Genomic DNA, 21495 nt, shown 5'->3' with positions numbered 1-21495 from the left:
TTTTTTTTTTTTTTTTTTTTTTTTGTTCGAACCACGCGCGCTCCGTTGCGGTCGCCAAGTCCACTCGGAGGGGTTTTAATTCTCCACCGTGTTCCTCCTCGACACAGCAACAGATCCATGCGCAGCAGCTGCCCCACGGCGCGGTGGTCGGCGGTCTTCCGCCGGGCGGCCTGCTGGGCTTCGCAGGTGCGGCCGCGGCGGCCGCAGCCGCGGGTGTACCGCCGCACTTGGCGCCGCCGCCGCATCCCGCAGCCGCGGCTGCGGTTCAGGCACAGGCGCAGGCGCTGCTGAAACCGGCGGACCTGCAGCAGCACCGCGCGGCCGCGGAGACACCCGAGGACCGTAAGCCGATCGCCCTGCCGGACGAGAGGCTCGGCCGCTCGGTCTCGCCGCCTGAGAAATTTCGCAGCCGCACGCCCGACCTCGAGAGCGACCCCAAGAGGCGGAAGGAGGAGAAGCTAGGACACGTGAGTACCTATTGTATAATCTGCTCTGTGTGTGCGAGTGATGTGAGCGCACGATCGTCCGCCGAGACGTTCGCCGACGACCAACGAACGAATCGATCGGAATTCGATGCCTAATCGAATCCTTCGCGGCGCGAGATTGGCCTCGCGTTGCGAGATCCCGGGTCGAAACTTTAGCCCTGCTTTCGACCTGAACTTTCTGACACTTGTATGCTTTGAGACATCAATGTGTACACACTGAGAAAAAATATTTGAAAATTTATTTGTGAGATATATAAAGCTTTTTTCACGAAAATAAGACTTGATTACATAAAGAAATTTATCTGACAGAAATTAATTTTATATCCTGTAAATAAATCCTCAAATATTTTTGCTCAGGGCACTGAGAAGAAAATACTTGAAAACTTATTTCTCTATTCAATTGTTTTCTATTATTTGTGGAGTATAAATTTGTTTTTTGTGAAATAAATCGTAGATCCCGCAAATAAATTTTCAATCAGTTTTTTCTCAGTCCAAACTGAGAGAAAAATTCTTGAGACTTTAGATTTCAGACTGGAATATAAGATTTATACATATATAATCGCAGAAATAAACTATTCTACAGAAATAATCTTTATTTCGAAGAGTAGATTTTATATTCCGCAAGTAAATTTTCAAGTATTTTGTTTTCAGCGTGTGTTTGATACACATTGTGAGAATAGCGTAGTTCTGCTTAGCGCCTCTAAATGACAAAAAATGCACAAAATGCCACTTGCAGGTTCTAAAGAAGACCTTCTGGCAAAATAGAATAAAAAAAGGATGATGTAGGCTTTGAAGTATCAAAGTAGACGTTAAATGGAACATGGAGGTCGAAAGTAGGGTCATTTCGACTTGTATAAGCGATCCGCGAAAGTTCATCGGACTTTTAGCCATATTTCTTTCGTTTAACACATTGAACACTATGACACAGATTATATACCACGTCTTATAAAGTTACGTATAATGGATTGTATCTGAGAAGTCGGTTGCATAGCCAAACAAGAGCCAGTGAGTCAAAATGAGAAAAATATATGCGTTTCGAGTTGCATTTAATTACCGCATCTTTGGTAATTGGATCATGAATTGAGTTTTTGTACATTCAACGGGAATCGACTTCTTAATATATCAACAGTTCTTGGCGTATTATCAAACGCGATACATACGATATGCTACCAAAGCATTCGTCTTCGTGGTTCCCCAATGTTCCTTTTCGATTGTCACCTTCTTGAATAATTATCTGATCTCGCGTTTGTGAAATGACGATCCGACGAACTCTCGGAAGCGACTGATTAAAAAATCGTCAGATTCGATAGACTGTCGACTCGCCTTCGACGAGATTTCCATTTCTCTCTCTCTCTCTCTCTCTCTCTCTCTCTCTCTCTCTCTCTCTCTCTCCCTCTGTGCAGTCGAAGTCCGCGATATCGATTGCACCTCCGTCGCCAGCGGAGCTGCGTCGATTAAAATGGGATGTCCGCTGACTTTACATTATAACTTTGAGATCTAATCCGTCCAGCGTGTGTTTGTTCGATTCTCTCGTCTGTTCGCATAGATTCGAAATTGAGTTTTTATATACGCGGAGGAGAGCAATATGAAGTTACGACGACGCGAAGTCGAGGAGCGGATAGGGCGACGGACGAACGAACGGACACCGCTCGCACCACCGAGGGTGAGAGAAAGTCCAGGCGACTTTCCCCTCGAATGAGATATCAAAAGGGACGCTCGTCGATAGAGCAGGTGCGTGCTGTTGCATTGAATATTGCTCGTTGGCCAGTGCACACTTAACTCCGGGACTCGGTGGAAGAGTAACGCGTCACGACGGCGCGTTAGCCGAGAATTAAAATGCTAATTGCAGCGACGTCGAAAGCCGATAAAACGGCCGACACTCTCGGCCGCCAGTGGGGGCGACGGCGGTGGGAGGAGGAGGAGGAGGAGGAAGAGGAAGAGGAGAAGAATAAAGAGGCGCTCACTCGCTCGCGCGCGCGTTATATCGCCGGAAAGTAAACGCAAGAGTAATATAAAAGGGCCGAGTTAGAATCGAGTTTGCCGATGAAAAGAGAGAGAGAGAGAGAGAAGAAGGGAGGGGGCGACGCTAACTTCCGCTTAATCGTCGAATCCGCTATAAAATGAGGAGAAAAAGAGAAAACAGAAAGGAGGAAAGACGGAAGGCGGTGGTGGAGGATATCCCCTGGACGGAGGAGTCTCGCGTGCCGTCTATCTCGGCTACTCCTCGAGCGAGTGAGCGAGCCTCTCTCGACGCGCGAACCAAATGCAATCATGCGTCGCGGAAGTTTCCCCGAAATTGGATTACCCTCGTCCGCCGTGAGACAAAAAAGGGAAGGCCGAGAGAGAAAGGGGCAAAATGAGAAACGAGGAAGGGGGAAAAATACAGAAGATCCCGTTGATGCCGTTCCGTCAGTCAGGAGTTGAAATCCGCGCGAAAGTTCTCGCGGGATCAAACGGTCGTCGTTGTCCTTCTATTCATCTATTTTTCTCACTCTCGACGCCCGAGTGTTTTCGCAACGAACGGCGTCCGCGAAAGCGCACATCTTCGTCCGGAATCGCGACGTCGGGGCACGCAATAACCTCCTTACGAAGAGGGACGTGAAGAGGATGCGCGGACAGGAGGACGGCCGTTCCAGGGGTGGCAAGAGGTGGGCAGAAGAGGATGAAGAGGTGGGCGTGTAATTAAAAACCGTGAAAACAGGCGAACAGTTAGCCGGGTCGCCGTGCGCGCAACGACTAAATTGGATTATTTTTCTCAGCTGCTCCCTTGCCTCCTTTGAGCGTCTCGCTTAACTTCTCTTTGTCTCTTCCTCTCTCTCCCTCCATCTCTTTCCCTTTCTCTCTTCGTCTTATCCTGCCTCCTTCCGTCCGCCTACTGCTCGTTGTTTTGTTGGTTTTTTTTCCTTTCTTTTCTCTCCTCTCCTCTCCTCTCCTCTTCGTACGGACTAGTGAAACGTTCAGCCTCGAGCGAATCCATCGGTCGCTTATGCATTTTTGATACCTACCACTCTTTTTATTTTCTCTCTTGCTCTCTCTTCCTCTTTTTCGCGCGCCGTTGTACTCGCGGATCTGCATTAATTACTTATCTAACGGGTATTATAAAACGGTTAAGTAACGATGACTGTTCGTTCCATGTATGTGGCTGGAAAGTCGCTGGCGAAATGTGCGAAATAATGAAACGCTTTATCGAGCAATGTCGGCGGGAAATATCGAAGCGACGAACGATCACTCGCGTCGCCATCAATCTCGATTTCCGCGAGAAGATAAATACGCGACGTGCTTTCTTCTCGAGCGCTCTCTTTCGGCAATCGTGAAACGCAGTTATATCCCAACGGCCTGTTATACGGCCACGTCGTCCGATGACTTCGGGGGAGACGGACGGCTGTGTTAAAATTGCTTCTGACTTGGGCGAGCGTGTAGTTGTCGCGGCCAATTGTCGCTACAGAGCCGAGGTAGCGAGGAATCACGACGGAGGCGTAGGATCTTCCTTCCACCTACGCCCCCCGCGTCACCCTCGCCGACCTCTGGCATTATCCTTCCTTCTTTCTCCGCGCACTAACGACACGTCGTTTACACGGGCAATCCCTTCGGCCCCAAGAGTCCGGGGAAGTTTGTTTGAAGTTGAAGCTCCGGCCAAACCCCGTCATCAACTCCATTTCGCCGCAGCCGCGCTCAAGTTATGGCGAGTGAAAGGCGATCTCGCCTAGTGTCGTTAGCAGTTTCGTTTGTAACTATTAGAACGAGTACGCAGGATTCTCTCTCGTTGCAATTGCGTCTCCCGTGCGATTATCGTAGTCATAAAACGCAAAATACACTTGTCCACCCAACAAATATCGCCAGTCCCGCGAATATAACTATACAACTTTCCAAGAGGCCACAAGCTGGTTTCTCTCCCATAATTTCCCCACTCGTCTCCCTCGCTAATTGATTCTCCATTTCTGTTTCCTCTTTCCGCTTCTTTGGGAGTGGAACTTCCATCTCTCTTTCGTATCAATAGCGATGCTCCCCGGAAACGGAAGGTATTCGCGATTGTTGCTACACTTGTCCACACAATAAACATTCGCGAGTTCCGCGAAAATATAATTTTCCAAGACAGCACAAGCTGATTTCCCTCTCATAATTTCCCCATTTGTCTCTTTCGCTAATTGATTCTTTATTTTTGTTTTCTTTTCTCACCTCTTTCTGTCTCTCGTATCAATCGCGATGGTGCTGCGGAACGACTCATCTTTGAAAACCTCGCGTACTCGTGTGCTTATTGGGGAACCCGCCACTGTCGCCGACGCGTGTCCAGGATGCCGAGTGGCCGAGAACGCGGGCGTCCGGTCGTACGTAATTCACGAGAGCAACTGCACGCGACGACAACGACGAGGGCGCGGGCGAGGAGAGAAAGAGAGAAACCGGTGCATATCCGGAAATGAGTTCTCGTTCGTGTCCACGTTCCTCGGGTTCTTAGGTTTCTGCCGTCAGAGCCTCGTACTTACACGTGCACGTCGTGAGAGGATTAGTCGTAGCTCCGCATCACCACTACTACCACCACCATTAGCGCGGCACCGTCACTATCACCGCCATCTCCTCGACACCCTCGCTTCATCCCCGAGAAAGCATTAATCAAAGGAGCAACCGTGCTCCCTGTTACCGTCGCGACGAAAGCTGCCGGTTCCCCACGCGAGAGATCGCTGTATCGTGGCAGAGGAGTTTATTTCGTCTCACGCCGTAGCCGAACCGTCGCCTTGAGGCGAAGCGAGCACTCGTAAACCCGAAGACACGTAACTTTCGCGATCGTCCCGGATGCTGCAAGAGTATCCGCGCGCGCGCGCACGCACGCACGCACGCACGCACGCACGCACGCACGCACGCACGCACGCCTTGGCTTGAATCGAATCGTCAAACGAAGATCTACATCGAGATCCGCAACGTAGATTAATTCTATTTTAACTCGTTCACTTTGAGGACGATGGATGTTTTTTTTTTGTCGCGTAATCGCGCGTTCACGCGATCGAGAAATACGTAACCATGGTCTTAGAAGAAGTATCGAGTCGATACTTTCGATACTTCGACGAGAGAGGACTCGACTGGAGCGTGACGATCCAATTTTCGCTCGTTGCGTAACTGTAACTACTCTCGGCGTGTAAACGGAGAGATGTCTGATTGTGTCTGGGTGTCTGATTGTGCCCCATTTCCACCTAATCGTCATCCCGGCATTGTCAACGGCGTTGCGTTGTCGCTATAACGGGGGAAAGAGAGAGAGAGAGAGAGGGAGAGAGTGCGAAAGAGAAAGAGAGGCGAAAAGATTCCCGATAAAATCCTGGGATCTACCTCCGCGCGCCCGCGGCGGTCTCGGTAACGCGACGGAGCATAGTGCTCGTTGTGAAATAACGTTTCAAAAGCGTGTCGGATGGCAAAGTGCATTTTTTATCCGGCCGGAATGAAATTGAAGACGGAAAATCTCAAACGTGTTAAATGACGGAATTACAAAATTTTCACTTGCGACATCGCAGAAAGAACGACGGAGAGCTGCACGATGAAAAAGGGGGGAAAAAACCTATCGAGTAGACGAGGTGTTGATACAACTTAATTAATCGTTTAATCGAGGTGCTCGGACAAGCGATTAGATAACTTGAGATTTCTCTGGAATTACCGCCAGTTTTATCGACTTCATCGCGACGGGAAAATGATACTAGTACCAAATATTTTCTTTTTATTAATGTTGTCCTGGAGTTATAAGAGAAAATTAATTCATCTGCAGTCTACGATAATTAAATAAAGGAATCACTTATAAAGGTTTTCTGAGAGAATTGAAACGTTATGCATTGGTTGTTTGTTTACAAATCTTTCGTCTTTTCGAGATCAGCTTTCCCGTCAGCCGATCACTGCAACATCGCGCAAATAGACTTCACACGGAAGCATCGATATTCTCGCTTATATATCTGGGAAAAGTCGCATTCACTCTTATTGAGTTCGCGGTCTTTGTGCTCTCACGGAAAATCAGTCGAAATCCGCGCGTTAATGAATGGGAGTCGCTAGATTCGAGGCGGAATCGATGCCGGGGTGTTTACGAAGACGGCGGTCGAGGCCGGCCGGTTTAACTTTGTCTCCTCGCTACGGTCCGTAGAAACGTGCAGACACCGGCGCGTAGACGCGCGGTAGATTCATCTGGTGGGAATCCAGGCGGCGAAGCGAGGGTGGACGATGCGGATAGAGAAGAGGAGAGAAAGATAGGACAGAGCGAGAGTGAGGGAGTGAAAGAGAGAGAGAGAAGGGGGAGAGAGACGATGCAGGAGGATGAGGAGGAGGAGGAGTTGGGGCGGGTTGGGATGGGTGGGTGGTTGAATTTTTCATCTGACCACGTCGAACCAATTAAAGCGGACCACGGTACCCAACCTCCACCTCCAACCTCTTCCACTTTTTTCGTTCTCTCTTTATTTCTGCCCCGCGTGCTGGCCTTTATCCACCCTCCCCCACGCGCTGAGAGAGAGAGAGAGAGAGAGAGAGAGAGAGAGAAAGAGATAGAGATAAAAAGAGAGAGAAAGAGTGAGAGAGAACATTCTCTTTCTCGGATGCCTTTTCCGTCTCGCTCGCGCGCCTAGTCGCTATCCACCCCTTCTCGTCCCGACCCTTCGCGCGCGTCCTCCTTCCACCTCGTCTTCCTCCTCTTGCCTCGTCCACTCACTCACTCTGGCAACTCGTTGGATTTTTTCGCGTCACGAGGCGGTGTAATTTATTTGGCCGAGGTAGAGAGGCACCCGCGGAGGTGGTCGACGAAGCGAGCTAGGGGGTTGGGTTGCCGAGGCGAGGGGATGCGAGGGCGGCCGCGGGAGAATAGGTGGAAGCGCGGCAGAGGTGAGGCGGCACAGAGGCGGAGGTGACGCGGCTAGAATGAGAGCACGAGGGATAGAGCCAGGGGGCCAGCGGGGGTGGCAAGGGGATGGTTTCAGTTTATTTTGTGGGTCCTACCTACCCGCTCGTCACTGTCCAACCCCGTTGGTCAGTCGGTATGTTGTGTTCTCTCTTTCTCTCTGTCTCTCTCTTTTTCTTCTCTAGCAACCGCTTCGTTCCCTCTTTCGTTTTTGTATTCGCACCCCTTCGCCATCCCCGCACTCGTCCCACTCTTATACGTATCACCCACCCCCTCTCTCTCTCTCTCTCTCTCTCTCTCTCTCTTCCTCTCTCACTTTCTCTCTGTCTCTCCATCCTCTCTCGTTCTCTCTTTTTCCTCTTTTTTTTTACTCCCTCTGCCTGTCTCCGTCTATCGCGACGTATATGTATATAATATAACCCACTCGCTCACTCCACGAGCAGCAACGCCGATATAATATTAAAAAAAACTCGGGACTTCCTGATGGATCCGCTCCTGTATTTTTCGATTACTTCGCGAGCACGGTTTTTTCCCGGTGCAATCCAACCCCCGCGCGCCGACGCTCCGCCCTTCACCTGTTCCACCTGTCAACTCGCCGAGAGGGCTGCGCCTTCTGCTGGAAATTGAAAAGATCGTCGCTGTGATTTGTCGTCGTCCTGCGCGCCTACGATTGTCCTTTGTCGTACGCGCGACGAAACTACTCGTGCCCCGCGATACTTTGCGCGATGCAAATCCCCGCTGAAATGAATAGACCGCACATCTATAGTCAAGTAATTGTAATTCGTTATCTCTCGGGGCGCCGCGGGGTGAACGCGGGAAAAATATCTCTTACTCTCCATTGTGCGTTCAGTATTTCAATAGTTGTTTTAGTCGCATCGATTCGATATTAAAGAAACATAGGAAGTATCCTCCGTCGATACTAATGGACTTTGGATGTGTTGTTGAACAAGTGAAAACATAAAACGTGTATATTTTTTATACGTGCACTTTTTCGCACGTTTAGGGGCTGATCTCTTCGAAAATTTAAATGTTTTACTATAAAATGTATGAAATGTGTGCCATAAAACTTGTGTGTCTGAAACAATTTTAGTGGATTACTCTTGAGAGATTGTCAATCTCTAAACATGTGCAAGAAAACATATAAAACAGTGCGTGTCTTATTTTCAGTTGCTCGCAACATATCTAAAGTTCATCAAAGTCGGTGAAGGGCACTTTCACGTGTTCCTTGTAAAAACTTGAGAATTCTTTGAATCTTCTCTGTAAAATTTTGCACGAATGTGTATCATGTTTTTTTAAGAAAATCATACACACGTGTCATACGTAACACACGACAAAAACCATCAACACTCATTGATCGATTGACGATGTTTTTGCATGATTGAGGGATACGAGGCACCGAACGGATAATAAGAATACTAATGTTATTACCGTCGACGACGGGCGAGGAGGATCGTTACTCTCGCTTGGAACGATCGAATCGATCAACATGTACAGCTGGCGGACATGGAATCGTAGCTCTCCGCCGGCCGCGCGGGGGTCGTTACTAAACCGCGGTTATCGATCCGCGTCCGTGTATTAACGGCGTCGATTAGATAACAATAATTCGCTCGTTGCGAGCGCGAGCGAGGCGAGCATTACGAGCGCGCGTGATGCCAGCTGCGCGCTTCTCGGTCGATTATCGTTCGCGCTCGGCCACGCCGCCGGACTTCTAACTAGTTGCTGCACGTCGCGCTACTAATGAGAACACCGCGTCCACGGGAATCCCTCATCCATCATCCTTCCGCGCTATTTCCGATTCGCGACGCGGTGCACGCTTACTCTCTCGCTCTCTCTTCCTCTCTCTTGCTTTCTCTCTCGCGTACACGCTCTTCCTCTATCCCTCTTTCGCGCTTTCTCTCTCTTGCTCTTATTCCGTTGTTCTCTCTCGCTCTTTCTCTTTCTCTCTTTCTCCCTCTCTCTCTAGCTCTCTCTCTTTCTCGCTCTCGTTTTCTCGTAAAATATCCATTCCTAGGCACTCGATAATTTGTGCGGGGCACCGCGAGCCACCATCCGCACCATCATACCGCTGTCACAGGGAGGCGTCACTTGGTCGGCTGCTCGAGATTCCACGGTTCTTAGATCCACGCGAGATTTTCACGCCAATTATTCGCGCCCGGAAGATTAATTATTCGGCGGGATGTCGCTACGTTATTTCCCATTTTACGAGATTAATCGTCGGTTACCAAACGTGCTACGGCTGTGTCCCTCCTTCTCCCGTGTGTGTCCCCGTCGCGAATTTACAACGTCCGTTACCGTTCCGGAGTGTCCGAGCAAAACACGCCGCAGATGATGTCGATGCTACTCGGAGCGTTGACGATTGACTCCGGTGTCGATACCTGTCCGATTATCGATGATTACGCGCCACCAGAATACCAGACGGGCAAATTTTGCCGTTTTGTCGGGGCTCGAGTGTCCGGCTCGATCGGACGGACCGGGTCCATCTGTGTGGCGGCCCTCGCGTCCGGTTCTTGCGTCAATCTGCTGGTCACCGTCCACCGTGCACTAAGTGGTAAATAACTCGGTTATCGGACAAAAAGGTGCTCTCGCCTCCCCCTGCCGCTCCCTTTCTCTCTCCCTCTCTTTTTTCTCTCTTTCTCGTCCACCCTTACTCCTACCTGCCAACCAGCTAGCCAGCCGAAGAGCCAAGTCCATCAATTCGGGTCGGCGTAACAAATTTTATATCCGTCTTTGCGCCTTATTACTTTTTCAAGTGCGAGCGCACGGAACAGTCGATATCTCCAGAGGAGGGGGGAGGGTTCTTGTTACAAAACGCTCCGTCGACCTCTCACAATCGCTCGGAGAGACGTCGGTGGACCCGTCTTTCTCTCGCTTCCGAGGCGATGCCGAGCGTCTTTCTCGGTCTCGCTCTCCACCCCGCGTATCCCCTCGACGTCTGTCTCTTCCTTATTCTCCGCTTCGTCTCATCCCGCGAACCCCCACTCGCTCTCCCGTCCGTCTCCCCCGCCCGCGTGCCTGCTCCTCAAGCCTGCTGCCGCCGCCTCTTCTCACTGCATCCCCCGGTGCCGCTTCCACTAGCTCTCTTCGCCAGGAATATAAAGATCTCGACGATCCCGGGTTGTAGCAGCCGGGCAGTGCAGTGGCGTAACTACGAATTCCGAAAGCTCCCGAGGACGGTCTCTTGTTTTACGACGATGTCTCGCCACTTCGGTAAAACCCCGTCGCGCGACATCCATCCAACCACCCCCGCAGCACTCCGGCAGGCATACTGATAGACGATAATGCGGTGGCTCGTCGAAGGGGCTTTTTGTGCGTAGAGGAGGAGGAGGAGGAGGAGGAGACTGTACGGACGAGATTTCAATAACAGTCTCGTCGAGAGGGTTCACAACACACACTGTCGATCTCTCCCGCGCGATCGCCGAAACACGGCGCGGGATCGCGTAACAAACAATTGATTTACTTTTTGGCTATCGCAAGCGCAGATATCGCAATCCGCCGCTTACGTGTCGAACGAAATTTCCATTGAAATCGAGTTCACTTGATATTAACGGTATAATAAAGTTTCGCGAATATTCGGCGCTCGGTTTCGGGGCCGATGTGATTAAAGAAAAAAATAAAATAAAATAAAAAAGAGCAAAAATCAATCGAAGCCGCGGCGACGCGAGGCCAACTCGAGCGCGTCGAGCCGAGATAATAAATTAATTAAGTGGTCAATCAATCAATCAATCAGTCGCGGCGCGTCAAAAGTCGTCAACCGCGGGCTCTCGCCGCCGCGACGCTCGCTTGTGCGACACGCGCGCTTCTCTCACCCTCTTCGTGCCGGCGAGGGTGAGTGGAGACGCATCGAGGAAAAAAGGCGCACGTCCGTCCGTCCGTCCGTCCGTCCGCCCGTTCATCCACCCGTCGCCTTTTTCGCCTTTTCTCCCGGACGAAAAGAGAAAAGAGAAAAGGTGAGAGCGCGAAGCGAATGTGCTCCCGCGGCGCTTTTGTATGTAAACCCATCGGTGCGTTATGCAACGGAGACAGAGAGAGGGTTGGGGGAAGACGGGAGGGAGGATGAGGCGGTCGACGGGGCGCGTGCAGCGGAGTAAATCAAGTAAAATTAACGACAACGATCCCCGTATGTTTGAGCGCGACACGGAAAATTCAACTCTCGTCGAAATCGCACGAATGAAACGGAGAGCGACTAACTCTTCGCTCTCTGGAGCCTTCGACACACCAAGCTCGCAATCGCACGTTTGTACGTCCGCAAGTAGGAAGAAAAACGACCACGTCGTTGCAAAATTGTCTCTCCTTTTTGCGCGACGACCTGTTCACTACGATCGATAAGAGAAGTTACGCCATTCTCTCCTCTCCTCTCCTCTCCTCCCTGCACTCGTGTCGTGCGTCTCTAAAGTAGCGTGACACAGATTTTAATTTTAACAAGCGCGTCCGTCGCGCCACGTCATGAACAACAATTCGCACCGTGTGATTTGCGAACGCGTGGTCGAACGACGTAGTCGAATGTGTATTGCATGTGTGACGCCACCGCGGCAATGTTATAATCGCGACGCGACCCCGTTCGAAAATCTCTAATGCGTATTTGTATGCGTTCGATTCGTAATAGCGACGGGAGCCGGGCGCAACCGCGGAAAAGTGAGCGGTGATCAACGAAAGAGATAGAAGGCAGAGCGATAGAGAGAGAGAGAGAAAGAATGAAAGGGGTGCAATTCGCGACTCAAAGCATCATGTCGCGAAAGCATTACGAGCGCGCACTTACGTTCGCACGCGCGTTTCTCGCCGACTTTCTTCTGTCGCCGTCACGCGTAAACGCACCCGTGCACACGAGCTGGCGTTTGCTTCGTGTGTACGTTCGCGCGAGCGTCACAACGAGGCTCTCTTAACATCGACGCGTTCGTACACGTGCACGAGGAGCACTTGGGATACCTAAAGCGGAAATTCGAGGTGTGTACGTGGTTGCAAGTGTATCTGCCGCGGCGCCTTGGGCAGAGGGGGATGAAGGAGGGGGAGGGAGCGAATGCAGGCAGAGGGTGCTAGGAGGCCGGGGCGGCTGCTCTCTCTCTCTCTCTCTCTCTCTTGCTTTCTCTCTCTCTTTCTCGCTCTCTCGGGGGGGTTGGAGGGCGGCATGCAGGGTGGTATGATGACAAAACATTCGCTCTGAGCTTCCGCAGGGGTTCGGGGCGCGGAGGTGGCTCGATGTACAGCCGAAGGGGCTTGGCGGTGGTGAGGATGGCGGGGCGGGAGAGGTGCCTAGGTTAGGTTCGCGGCTGCTCTCGGGGGCTGGGTGGTCGCGCGGGGCTGTGGGGAAACGTGAGCGTCGGGCGGAAAGAGACCCCCATCCACCAGCCTCACCCTCACCCTATTCCACCACCTCCTCCTCGTCCTCCTCCTCCTCCTCGTCCTCCTCCTCCACCTCCTCCTCCTCCACCTCCTCCTCCTGTTCCTCTGTAAGCGAGGTGAGGTTGTACGGTCGGCTCGCGTCGTTCGTGTGAAACGCGCGTGTACGTGTGTATCTCGCGCACGGACGCGTATGGTCGCGCGGTTGTGTACACGAGTGTTACTACTTCGTGTACTACCTTCGGCGAGTGTGTGGAGAACGGGTGAAGGGTGAGAGAGCAAGAGAGCGAGAGAAAGAGAACGGGAGCGGTAGGTAGGACAAGAGAGAAAGAGAAAGACAGGAGACAGATAGATCGAGTGAGAAAGGGAGAAAGAGAGTAGAGGGGGAGAGAGAGAGAGAGAGAGAGAGAGAGAGAGAGAGAGCAAGAGAACACGGCGACGAGGCGAGGAGGTTTATATCCATCATTTTGTATTTCTCACAGACATAAAAATCTATACCATCGCCACCCCGTCCGCCCACCAGCACACCGCACCACACCACACCACACCACACCACGCCACACCGCGCCGTTTCGCTTCGCGCCAGAGCTTCGCGTCCCTTCGCCGACCGACCAACGCTTTCACCACCCATCCGGGCACCTTCTCTCCCGCTCCTCTCTCTCGCGACCTACCCCCCTGGTGTTCCACCCCCGTTCCATCGCTCGCGCCCTACGTCAGAGAGCCGAAGCCTGGTTGTGCACCGAGTGAAAGAGCGAGCAAGAGAACGAGAGACAGAGAGAGAGAGAGAGAGAGAGAGAAAGATAGAGAGCGAGTTCGTCTCTCGCTCCGCTCCGTCACCCCCGCGTCGCCGGATGGATGGATGGGGTTGGGCTGTGGGGGTGAGTTGGGGTGAGACGGGGGTGCAAATATCGTATTTATTGTATGACGGGTCCGCGTATCCCGAGCTAACGCCTCCTGTCAGCCCACCTCCTCCCAGCCCATCGAGAGAGCGCGTCCCTTCCTTCTTCCGACTTGCTCTCTCGCGTCGCTGCGCCTCCACCCTCGCGATGCTCCCAGTGTGTATGTATGTGTATATGTATGCGCGCGTTTCGCACCTTTCGAGAATGCTTCTTTCGTTCTCTTTATATCGCACGTTGCACTCGGACCGCCCGAGCCCTTTGCCTAGGTTCGCTCACTAAAGGAACATCGTCGTCGTCCTCGTTGCCGACGTCATCGTCGTGACTCTTTGTAGTACAATCGTTTGACGACGTGAATCGAGTTATCATTGGCACTCTTCTGTACCACTAGCTCCTCCTTCTTATCCTTCTTCTTCTTCTTCTTCCGCTCTTCCTCCTGCTCCACTTGCCTCCTCTTCCTTTTCCTCCACTGCCTCTTCCTCCTGCCGTGTCTCGCGCTCGCCGGAGGTAATTATGAATACTGTTCAAAGCGAAGCGGGCAATAAGGACGCGCTGATTGAACGTTTAATAGGAGGTTTAATATCGTGCGCTCGGTGCCGCTCGCGCTGCTTGGCATAACAACAAGTGGATTTACGACGCGACTACTCGGCTCGCCGCGCACAGCAGAGGCGCGAATATTCGTTGTCGGTCGCGGCCGCGAGCGCGCTCTCCAACGAACGTTCGTGCTTTGTACGAGTCGATTGTAATTCGCCTTTTATCGGATCACGAGGGCGGCTTTCGAGCGTCACGCGCGAATTAACCACCGGACGAGCGCAGTGCTATTCTTGAGGCGATAACGTTGTCGTGGTTGCGAAAAACAATAATCAACACAACTTCGTGGAGACTTCCCGAAGTAGCGAAAATACATCATCGGCATTTCTTCGGAATGCTGAGAAAACGGGCCACTAATAGAATGTCGGTTCTGCAATTTCGACACGCCGAATTGCAGGGCTATTAAACCCGAAAGACCTTTCGAATTGCTCATGACGGAGCAAAAAACCTAACACATAAATATTAGTTTGCCAGCGACAAAGCCGAACAGAGCCACGCATCAAGTTGAATCGAATCTTACTATGCACTAGTCGCGAACAATCAGTCGACAGAAGGAAAAAGAAATACGCAGAAGAATTAAGGCTCCTAAGTTACTCTTTTATAAAACGGCATTTATTATTCTCTTTGTACCTCGTTTCTTCTCCAAAATAGTCCGCCACCACACTAGACGGCGGCTCGACTACGACTACAACGTTATGTTTTGTATACGTTGCGTGTAACTTTTGGGATTATTACGTTTTGAGGAATGTCACGTGTGGACAATCGCGTTTCTCCTACCTTTTTCTTCACCTTTGGACATAAAGAACGGGAGAAGCGTAACAGAATTGAGTCATCGGGACAAAGTGTGCAAAAACGCGCCGAGTATGATAATTCGAGTGATAAAAGCGCGCGGTAATAGCGAGATAACAGAGAGCGCGCGCGTGATATCTGTCGCCCACTGCGCGTCGTGCCGAGAAACGACTTTTGTCGCAAGACACGGCGCTTTTAGTAAAACGCCAACGCCCCATACATGCGCGCGAAACTACGTGGGTAGGTAGGTAGCTAGGTAGGTAGGTAGCTAGGTAGGTAGGTAGGTAGGTAGGTAGGTAGGTAGGTAGGTAGGTAGCTAGGTAGGTAGGTAGGTAGGTAGGTAGGTAGGTAGGTAGGTAGGTAGGTAAAGGGGTAGCAGGAAGGGTAGGGAACAGAGCGGGGCTAGAAGAGTTTGGGGGTGGGGTCTGTTGTGGATGTCAGAAGCAAATGTGCTTTCGGCGCGGAAGGAGCTTAAGGAGCCCGTAAATTTCCACGCCGCGGAAAAACGACATGCACGAGCCCGTTGAAATCCTCTCGCCGAGCAGAAGGTCCTTCCAACCTCCCACCCGCCCTTTCTCTCTCTATCTCTCTTTGCCTGGCTACCCTTTTTTGAACTCCGTTTCTCTCTCTTCCTCTCCCTCTTTTTTTCTCCTCGTTCCCTCCTCCTTTTATTTCTCTCCTTGCCGTCATCCTTTGCTTCCGCGCGACTGTTGGCCACTTTCGAATTTAATTTTCGCACACAACGACAACGCGAGAAAACACTTACGTACTATCAAGGATCGCTAATGGAAGTCGTAAACCACGATTCAAGAAAGCTGATTGGGAAAGGCAAGGAGAAAACTTACACGATCCGGCCGTGACATCGACGAGCTAAAGACGGCGGGCGATATCGCCCAACGATCGGTCGAGGTACGTAAAACGTCGCGACGCGACGACAGACACCGGGCGAACGCCGGCGGCGAGACGTCGGAACGCGCCGCGACGTCTCGCAATTCTCTAATCGAACGTCCGCCACCCACGGTGCTTCGTGCTGCGTTAACGATGTTCGAGCCGTCGGAACGGTGCCGTGCAACGGTGTGCCCCTCGCCCTCGGTGAGCGAAAGCGTTTCCGTGAGCGCGCAACGCGGTATCCGTGGTTGTCCTATTGTATTTCTTTGCGCGCTGAATACTTTATCGCGGAGAATTACTCCATGGAAAATATTTGCGCTCCATTGGAATATTTTATTCGACGATACGTTCCGATGGATTAATGAGAGAAATATCCAAGACTGGGCGTCGTGATGCCCAAGTGAAGCCAGCTCTGTCTCAGAGCGCGCGTCTGATCATAATCCACTTGTACCACTTAGCACGACGGTCGAGCTACCCTGGCGCAGTAAAATCGTGATAAAATTTGAGGGCTGTGCGTGTGTTTGCTCGACGCGAACACCCGTCGCGTCGAAAGTGCGGCAAAAATCAACGCGGGATTCGGCGAGTATCAGCGGGAGATAAACACCGAGCGTGCTGGTTGTGTCGTAAAATTCCCGCGAGTCGATAAATTTCGCCATCGGCGCGCATGGGCCGCGATTAATGAATCATAATTGGTGGCAACGGGGAATCGCGCGATACGTAGGTGAGAGAACGGGGTCCGGAGGAGACGAAAAGCGGAAGCGTGCGAGGGTGAGAGAGAGAGAGAGAGAAAGCTAGGCGGGGGTGGAGGAGGGAAGGCGGGAAGAGGAAGGGGTGAGCGGAGAAAGCGAGAAAAGGTGGCGGAATAAAAGGGTGGAGGCCGCAATGAGCTGAGCTTCCACGCTTCCCCTAATTACATTTTCATACGAACCGTTTTCCCCTTTATTTTCTCCTTCGCCCTACGACCATTTTTCCCGGAGCTAACCTTCCCATCCTCTTCTTCCTCGTGCTCCACGTCATTCTCCTTCTCTGCTCCCGTTCCTCGTCAACGACCGCTACCCTTTTCTTCCGTTTCTTCGCCCACGCTCTCTGTTCCTTGCATCCCCCCGGCGACCCTTTCACTTCCCTTCGCGCCCTGCCGCGCTGGAAAAACGCTTTAATACGTTTTCGCCGCGCGGAGACGGAGAGAGGCCGAGGGACAGAAAACAAGAAAAATATCACCTCCAAGTCTCGCAGTCTCGAGACGCGTCAATTTCCGAGTCGCGCGTATATAAGTCCCGCATTAAGGGCGCATTAAGGGGACGTACTCAGTAAAGCGTGGATTCTAAGACTAGACGCTCTGTGAGACGGATTCTGAGTTCTGAAGTTCGAAGCCGAGATTACTATTCCATTGAAGAGGTATACTCGCCAAAGTCCGGCGCTAATTCCGAACGGACTCCAGAGTGGGTTGATTTGCAGGGAGAAACTCGGCGATAAGATCATCATCATTGATAATGACTCTAACGCAACGCCTGACGTAATCGTGACAATTTACCGTTTCGCGTGTCAACATGTTCTCTCCCCCGTCTCCCTTTCTTTCGCTCTCTCGTTCTGCCCTTCTCCATATTTTGAAATCCCCCTCTCCCTCTTCCTCTTACGACTGTGTTCTCTTGGAGTACAGAGAAACGCGTTTTATTGCGATTCTTTATTACTTTTTCTACCACGAACGGCCACTTCTGACCTACCGCCGCTGTCGGCGACGAGCGATTTTTGCCGTCGCCGAGCCGAGCCCACCCTCTGCACGTCGTTCCCCCCTGTCCCTCCCGTGTGTATCCTCCTCTGCGCGCGAGCAGGCGACATAATCGCTTTAATACATTTCCACTGTGTCCTCGCTTCGAAACATAAAAGCAGTCGCTCCCGTAAAAGTTATGGGACAATGCTTACCGACGTGTCGTCGCCTTGGCCCGAATACACACGCACCTACACAAGAGTGCCTCCGTCTCGTATTTCGTGTATCATCGAAATACGCTCCAACGTCAGCAGTACCATTTCGCCACAACTGTCATGTGGAATATTATTTTTCCTCTCCGAATGACGCATCACGGAAAAATCGCTTTCGAGTTGCGTCGCCCAAAACACGAGTTCGTGTTTCTCTCTCTCTCTCTCTCTCTCTCTCTCTCTCTATATATATATATATATATATACACAGTGTGTCTCATAAGTTCGGCAACGGCAAGAAAACTCGGCGGGGGAGCATTTTAGAGAAAAATGTTTCGAATAAAAGTTGTAAGGCTTAAAAAGTCGCATTTAATGACAATAGTTATTTGACCTAAGATGACATCGCCAAGGTCAGGACAAGGTCAACTTCGCTTTTTTAGATAGAAATACATATTTTTTATTACGGCATTTTATTCTACGTGAAAAAGCAAACAACTTTTGTTGGAAAAAATTTTGTATACGACCTCTATTTTCTAAGATATTTACGTAAATATCTTAGAAAATAGAGGTCGTATAAAAAATTTTTTCAAAAGTTGTTTGCTTTTTTACGTAGAATAAAATGCCGTAATAAAAAAATATGTATTTCTATCTAAAAAAGCAAAGTTGACCTTGTCCTGACCTTGGCGACGTTATCTTAGGTCAAATAACTACTGTCATTAAATGCGACTTTTTAAGCCTTACAACTTTTATTCGAAACATTTTTCTCTAAAATACTCCCCCGTCGAGTTTTCTTGCCGTTGCCGACTTATGAGATACACTGTATATATGTGTGTGTGTGTGTGTGTCACAAGTGCGCAAGATGTGTTGTGACTATGCTGCTACAGCTAAATGTAAAGGCGATTTTTTACGAAGCGCGAAAAAGCAATTGGATTCGCGTGGGACTTTCTTACGACGGTTTACACTACTCAAAGAAAGTAAAAGAGACAGAGAGAGGAAGATCGAAACGTCAATGTAAAGACGATATCCGCTTATTCGTCGCGGCGGATCTCACATGCGACGCAACAGCCGAGTCGAGCATAGTCGAGTAATTCCATTCCCGTGGAGAGTGGACACGCTGCTTTTCCCATTGTAGCTACTCGCTTAACTTTGCGAAAGTCAGCAAGCGCCGAGTGACGAGACTACAAAAAGGAAGGAAAAGAGGAAGAGGAATAAGAAGAAGTAGAAATAGAAGAAGAAGTAGAAGAAGAAGAGGTAGACGTGGGACAAGGAGACGGGGTGGAGGACGGAAAGCCTTCGATTCTTCTTTCGCTCTCGTGCGTTTGTTTACAGAGGACCTCGATAGAAGGTGGCTGGCGTGGAACGAGAGAGTGAGACTCCGACGCGGGGCCGGGGGAGACAGAGGGACCGTAACAGAAAAGTACGAAGGGTGGGTGCGCGCCGCGAAGGGCGAGGCGAGGGAACTCGGAAGAAGAAACGAGTCAAGCCGAGGAGGAAGCGCGCGCGGAGAGCAGGAGGAAGAGCAGGAGAAGGAGGAGGAAGAGGAAGAGAAGAGCGAGGAGGGCAAAAAAAGGATTCGAGGATTCTCGAGGCGAAGAGTCGAGTGGTTGGGTGGTCGAATAATAGAGCTGCCCTTAATACCGTCATCCCCGCTATCCCCGGGTTAAACGAGGGAAGAGGTCGGCGGAGGAAGTAGCGCCGCGAGAGAGACAGCCTGAGAGATCGAGAGAGACAGAGAAAGGTAGAGGGAGAGAGAGAAAGTCAGAGGTGGGGAATGGTGGCACGGAAGAGAAGGACGTCGGGGTCGCGGAGGGAGAGGGTGGGTGGCGGGACGACGGGGGTCAGAGGATGGTCGCTCGTGGTTCGTGTGCCGCCGCCACTGCCGCCGCCGCCGTCGTCGGGTGGGAACCAGGAGAACGGAATAGAAGGGATGATAACATTTGTATCATATTTAACGCTAGAACGAGCGGGTTAAGGGGTGGAAGACAGCCTCCACCCGCCGGCCTCCTTCTTCCTCGTCTCCTTCGGTCTTCTCTCCCGCTCCTCTTGGTCACCCTTCTTCGCCCCTCGTCGTTTCTCACAACCGCACTCCTCCGCCGCCACCGCCGCCGCCGCCGCCGCCGCCACCCCTGAACGCCACCTCTCTGCTCTGCTCCCCCTCGTCCGCGCCCTCGCCAGCCCGAGTAATATACCACTGAAATCAATACTACCACACTGCCTTCTATTTACCCAGGCTCATCATCCGTACACAAATTTATTGCGTGTCCCTAGCAGCTCGGAACATCCCCCACTGCCGTCTCCACCGCCGCCGCCAAGGATATATCGCGCGGCCAGATTGCGATTTCGTAACCCCCCTGCCGGCTAATGTCGCGCGGCCCATTTAACGCGCTGACGATCGTTTCTTTTCGGAAATCCGCCCGGCTATCTTCGGGCAAAAAGCTTCCCGATTATTTCGTCCGGCTGTCCGCTCCACCGTCTCTAATACGTTCTGAAAAGTATCGATCCTTGAAGCGGATCGAAAGCATTTCGTCCGCCGGGGTGCTCTTTCTTCTATCGCGTCGAAGATAAACCCTTGCACGACTGTAAGCAGCATCATTGCGCGCACATACGTACACAAACACGAACGCATAAAAGACAGCCCGGTTTAATCTTCGAATATCACGATAAGCTTTTCAATGTGAGAGAGACTTCTGTTTATGTGCTCGAAGAGAGTCTATTTAAATTCGAGAGTTATACACTTGACAACTTGAGGGAAAAGATATCAAAGCGAAGTGTCTGCACTTGAAGACGTTTCTCGCACTCAACTGGCGATCAATCGCACGATTCGGTCCTCACGATTCTAATTTCTCATTCCCCGCCCCGCAACTAGAGGGACGGTTTTTCCGCCGGTGGTGGTCCAGTCGAGCGCGATTTATGCGCGCGCTGGGACACCGGATAAAGATCACGTTAGACGGCACGCGGTATTTAGCGAGAATTTTTTAAACACTCGTTGAATTACTTAAAACGCCGCCGGCGCGCACAGGTGGTTCCGTGCGTCCGTAAGCGACGCGCACACATACACATACACATGCGCGCACGCACACACACTTTCGCGCGCTCAACATATGACCTCGCGTGCACCTTCGTACGTATGAAGCGTAATGCATTGATGGGGCGTTGTACGGCGATATTACGTCATTAGGCGGGCAATGCTGCTATCGCATGCCCTGCTTTGAGCTCGTTATGCGCCGCGTCCCGTGGACGGTGGCGGTAGCAAGGAGCGAGCCGCCGCCGCTTGTACGAAGTGAAAGATAAGTAATGTTACGAGATAAATGCCACATAAATTAGCCGTATGTGATATAAGCACGCGCGCACACGACCTGTGCGCCAAGCTGAGCGAGCGAGCCAGCCAGGGCGTTCGCATCACGTGAATGCGAAATTGCGGAAATAATAATGAAGCTTGTTATAGATCTAATCAGACGCGAGATAAACGTTTTATATGCGGCGGTCGCGAATTCTTACGTCGGCGATTAAACTTATCCACGATCGCCACGAAGCTATCTTTCCCTCTCTCTCTCTCTATCTCTCTTTCTCCTTCTCTCTCTTTTTTCTTTGCCCTTCGCTAATTACTCACCCGCCGTGTGGACTGCGAAAGAGAACGAGAGAGAGGAAGATAGGTATAAGCGAGATTCTCCCAGAACGAGAAGCGTTCTCTCTCTCTCTCTCTCTCTCTCTCTCTCTCTCTCTCTCTCTCTCTCTCTCTCTC

At 51.3% G+C, this 21495-nt stretch overlaps 1 protein-coding gene across 3 annotated transcripts in view; it reads left to right on the top strand.

The window, feature by feature from the left end:
• LOC116842816 (protein groucho) overlaps positions 1-21495 on the top strand; it is a 95328-nt gene that overhangs the window by 65814 nt on the left and 8019 nt on the right. For all 3 annotated transcript variants that reach the window (XM_032812534.1, XM_032812535.1, XM_032812536.1), the window contains one exon: positions 108-467. In XM_032812534.1, coding sequence (XP_032668425.1) covers positions 108-467 — 360 coding nt within the window. The remainder of the gene's footprint in view (positions 1-107; positions 468-21495) is intronic.

This window comes from Odontomachus brunneus, unplaced genomic scaffold (genome assembly GCF_010583005.1).
Source record: "Odontomachus brunneus isolate Ranch 3 - 2012 unplaced genomic scaffold, Obru_v1 Obru_scaffold_027, whole genome shotgun sequence".
Taxonomy (NCBI): Eukaryota; Metazoa; Arthropoda; class Insecta; order Hymenoptera; family Formicidae; genus Odontomachus; species Odontomachus brunneus.
Note: the sequence above shows the minus strand (reverse complement) of the source record. Positions and strands in the feature narration are given on the sequence as shown.